A 4802-nucleotide genomic window follows, 5' to 3' on the forward strand; every position below is an offset into this window, starting at 1 on the left:
TCGTTATGGACGCTAGCAATTGAAGGACCAACTCCAATAATCCCCCAGGCCAGATGAGGTTAATATTCTGGCAATGCAAATCCCTGGTGGCCATACTAGAATGTGTCGTTTTACATAGAAAAAACATCAATTGTGAATCAATCATAATATATGTCTAGTTCAACAGGATTATCAGCAGCATTTTCTAACAAAGCCATTGAATCAGACGAAAATGTTATAGAACTTTCCATCTGATGAAACAATGGAGCAATTGGTTGAGATTGAAGAGGCTGAGGAGGTAGTTGTAGCACTTCAACTTCACCTTCAAGCATTTCTATTACTTCACTCATTGAAGGGCGCTGTACCGGATTTGTTTGTATGCACCATAACGCAACTATAGTCATCTTTCTACTTATCTTCTTTTCATCTTCATTTGCTTCTTCATCCACCACAATTTCCTTCCCCTTTTTGAACTTATCATAAATCCAAGATGGAAAATATTGGCTAGAGTTTTCTTCATTTGCAACTACATTTCTCTTCATGTCCAACATTTCCATTAGCAGCATTCCAAAGCTGTAAACATCAGCTTTATAAGATATTGCTCCAATGCTTCTGCTGATCAACTCTGGAGCTACATATCCAATCGTTCCACGAGCAGCTGTAAGAGTCACAATGCTATTATCCATCGGATACAATTTAGCAAGTCCAAAGTCAGAAATCTTTGGGATGAAATTCTCATCCAGAAGAATGTTGTGAGGCTTGATGTCAAAGTGCAAAATTCGTATGTCACAGCCTCGATGCAAATACTCAATTCCTCGAGCCACTCCAACAACAATTTCATACTTCCTCTGCCAACTTAACACAGGACTTCCTTGTTGACTGGCGATGTACTTATCAAGTGATCCATTGGGCATGAAATCGTATACAAGAGCGCGCTCTGTTCCCTCAACACAATATCCCACAAGTCCAACCACATTGACATGATGAATCCTTCCAATGGTAGCTACTTCATTCATGAAATCTTGACCACCACCAGCTTTAGGCTTGCTCAACATTTTCACTGCTACATCCCCACCACTGCGAAGCTTTCCTTTATATACTTTGCCAAAACCTCCCTCACCTAATTTCTCTTTGAACCCTCTGGTCATTCTCTTTATGTGGGAGTAATTGTATCTGATTGGCATGAAATTGTTTTGTGTCTGCAGAAAGCCTTCAATCATATCATACATGGACAAATGCCTCCTTTTGAATTTGTACACCAGAAATACAATTATGAATGGTAGGCCGATCACAAATCTTGGTAGGCCGATCACCAGAAATACAATTATGAAGTATCAAGGATTCGAAGAAATTTATTTTCACAAGTTAAATTGCTATTAACAGCATTTAGCAATATAATAATTCCAATTGTTCTATTTTATGATTAGTTCACAAATTAATAATGATGGAATGCTAATCTATATATGTCACGGCCAAATAAAAAGGATAAGAGCTTAGCTTACGTATAAAATAAAGAAGTAGCGTCCGACCGTTCCCTGGTTAGATTGATGTCCAAATATTAGCAGCTTTAAACTCAGAATTAGTAGAATATATAGAGAAAATTAAAGTTGAAAAGTTTGAGTCCTCACAGCGAATCCATTGAATAAAACCTACAAAGACATCAAATAATTAAGTTATAGTGAATCCTTCCTTTTGCTAATTCGTACATATTGAAGAAGTAAACAAACATGTAAAGTACGTAGTCCTTACTCATTGACATCCTTTTTGTAACAGTCAGATTGAGATGATAAACTAGCTCAAAACCGTAGGTGATTGCTTGATAAAAATCAGAAAGGGAAATATTATTGTTGTCATGTTGAATGACGTTAGGCCAAGAGGTGAGGGCTATAAATTTCACTCTGCATCCATCGCTGACTTGAGAAGCATTCATTTCACCAATCTTTAAATAAGTCATCATGTGTGTGCTTGATTTGCAGCCAGTTATTTCAAGAAATGTAGAAGTCGTAGTATTAATAGCAAATGGACAGCTGAACATGAAGATAGGCTCTGCAACTCTTTTAATAATACTCTCTGATCCATTATTATAATATGAACGAAAACGCTTACTGCTGAATTTGGCAAAGTCCCACATCGGTGGGTTAGCCATTTGGTTGGGAAATTTTCCCTATAAAAGAAGGCTTAATGTTTAGGATTTAAACACACCTCTCATTTGCCTTCTCATCTGTTTAAGGCATTTGTATCTTCTCTCTTTAGTATTATTTCACTTGTATTTTTGGAGTGAAATAAAATATTGGTTGTGTCCGAGGAGTAGGCAAAATTAGCCGAACCTCGTAAATTCTGGTGTTCCCTTTATTGTTGCTTTATTGTCTTATTTATTATTTGGTGGCTGTCATAATTTTTGGTATAGTAGTTGTGACTTATTCACACTATATACATTTGGCTTCCGCAACAATTGGTATCAGAGCCAAGGTACTGTCTTAGTATGCTCTGTGGTTGCAGCATAGTCTGATCTTCCACATCAGAAAAGATTTATCTTGGTAACTGTGTCAAGATTCTGTCTTAGTATGCTCTGTGGTTGCAGCTTAGTCTGATCTTCCACACCAGAAAGGAAATAATCTTGATTTGTGTCGTCAGCTATTAAATAATATTTGTGTCAAAGATGGGAGACAATAAACAAGAAGAATCTACATCAAGTGTCAACAATACGTCATCATTGGCATCTTCGCTTATGACAAGAATTGTGTCAAATGCGAAATTTGCGGTAGAAATATTTGACGGGTCCGGACATTTTGGGATGTGGCAAGGCGAGGTTCTAGATGTCCTTTTTCAACAAGGGCTAGATCTTGCTATTGAAGAAAAGAGACCAGATGCTATTGGAGAAGAAGATTGGAGAATTATCAATCGTGTTGCTTGCGGTACCATTCGATCCTACCTTGCTAGAGAGCAGAAATATCCATACACAAAGGAAACTTCTGCAAGTAGATTATGGAAAGCACTGGAGGATAAATTTTTGAAGAAAAACAGTCAAAATAAATTGTACATGAAGAAGAGACTGTTTCACTTCACCTATGTTCCTGGTACCACGATGAATGAACATATCACCAGTTTCAATAAGTTGGTCACAGATTTGCAAAATATGGATACAACTTATGATGATGGTGACTTGGCCTTGATGTTGTTGGCGTCACTTCCTGATGAGTACGAGCACCTTGAAACTACTCTACTCCATGGAAATGACGAAGTTTCTCTCAGAGAAGTTTGTTCGGCTTTGTACAGCTATGAACAAAGAAAGCGAGAAAAACAGAAGGGCGGAGAAGGAGAAGCACTATTTGTGAGGGGTCGTCCTCAAAGTCAAACGAGGACAAAGAAGGGAAGATCCAAGTCAAGATCCAGACCCAGCAAAGATGAATGTGCCTTTTGTCGAGAAAAAGGGCACTGGAAGAAAGACTGTCCGAAGCTGAAGAATAAGGCCAAACATAACAATGGAAAGGCCATTATGGATTCAAATGTAGCTGATTGTGATGATTCAGACTTCTCATTAGTTACAACAGAGTCATTAACATCATCAGACATATGGTTGATGGACTCGGCTTGTAGCCATCATATGTGTCCCAACAGGGACTGGTTTGTGGAATTTCAAGAAGGAGAATATGGAGTCATCCACACAGCGGATAACAGCCCTCTTACCTCATATGGCATTGGTTCAATACGATTAAGGAACCATGATGGAATGATCAGAACATTAACAGATGTTCGATTTGTACCGGATTTGAAGAAGAATCTCATCTCTGTAGGAGCCCTAGAATCAAAAGGGTTCAAAATCATTGCAGAAAATGGAGTGATGAGAGTATGCTCCGGTGCACTAGTGGTAATGAAGGCTAATCGGAAGAATAATAATATGTACCGCTATCGTGGCAGTACAGTTATTGGGACAGCGACAGTGACATCCAGTGACGACAAAGAGGCAGAAGCAACCAAGCTATGGCACATGCGCTTGGGACATGCTGGAGGAAAATCCTTGAAAACTCTATCAGATCAAGGATTGTTAAAAGGAGTAAAGACTTGCAACTTGGAGTTTTGTGAGCATTGTGTCAAAGGGAAACAGACAAGGGTTAAATTTGGTACAGCGATCCATAATACTAAAGGCATTTTGGATTATGTACACTCTGATGTTTGGGGTCCTTCCAAAATACCTTCATTGGGTGGGAAGCACTATTTTGTAACCTTTGTTGATGATTTTTCCCGAAGAGTATGGGTGTATACAATGAAGAGCAAAGATGAAGTGTTGGGAATTTTTCTCAAATGGAAGACGATGGTGGAGAATCAAACAGGCAAGAGGATCAAGTGTATTCGCACAGACAATGGAGGTGAATACAAAAATGATCATTTCAATAAGGTCTGTGAAAATGATGGCATCGTCCGACATTTCACTGTTAGACATACACCACAACAGAATGGAGTGGCAGAACGTATGAACCGGACATTGCTGGAGAAGGTACGGTGTATGTTGTCCAATGTTGGCTTGGGCAAAGAATTTTGGGCTGAGGCAATTACATATGCATGTCACCTCATTAATCGCTTACCATCTGCTGTTATTGATGGCAAGAAACCATTTGAAAAATGGTATGGAAAGCCTGCTGTAGATTATGACTCTTTGCACGTGTTTGGCTCAACTGCATATTATCATGTGACAGAGTCAAAATTGGATCCAAGGGCAAAGAAGACTATTTTTATGGGAATTACTTCTGGAGTCAAAGGATATCGCTTATGGTGTCCTATGACAAAGAAAGTAATATTCAGCAGGGATGTTACCTTTGATGAAT

At 38.7% G+C, this 4802-nt stretch overlaps 1 protein-coding gene across 1 annotated transcript; it reads right to left on the reverse strand.

Moving 5' to 3' along the window:
- On the reverse strand, positions 1 to 1814 carry LOC104212393 (rust resistance kinase Lr10-like). The gene is made up of 4 exons (XM_009761628.2): positions 1729 to 1814; positions 1608 to 1628; positions 1482 to 1514; positions 1 to 1178 (listed from the first exon to the last, which is right to left on the reverse strand). The coding sequence occupies exon 4, from the start codon at positions 1161 to 1163 to the stop codon at positions 138 to 140; it is 1026 nt and encodes a 341-aa protein (XP_009759930.2). The 5' UTR covers positions 1164 to 1178; positions 1482 to 1514; positions 1608 to 1628; positions 1729 to 1814; the 3' UTR covers positions 1 to 137.
- Between the last annotated feature and the right edge of the window lie 2988 nt (positions 1815 to 4802).

The sequence above is a fragment of the Nicotiana sylvestris genome, chromosome 2 (assembly GCF_000393655.2).
Source record: "Nicotiana sylvestris chromosome 2, ASM39365v2, whole genome shotgun sequence".
NCBI lineage: Eukaryota > Viridiplantae > Streptophyta > Magnoliopsida > Solanales > Solanaceae > Nicotiana > Nicotiana sylvestris.

Bases quoted from the DNA above. Each gene is read 5' to 3' on its own strand.
- LOC104212393 (XM_009761628.2), bottom strand. From the start codon at position 1,163: ATGCCAATCAGATACAATTACTCCCACATAAAGAGAATGACCAGAGGG.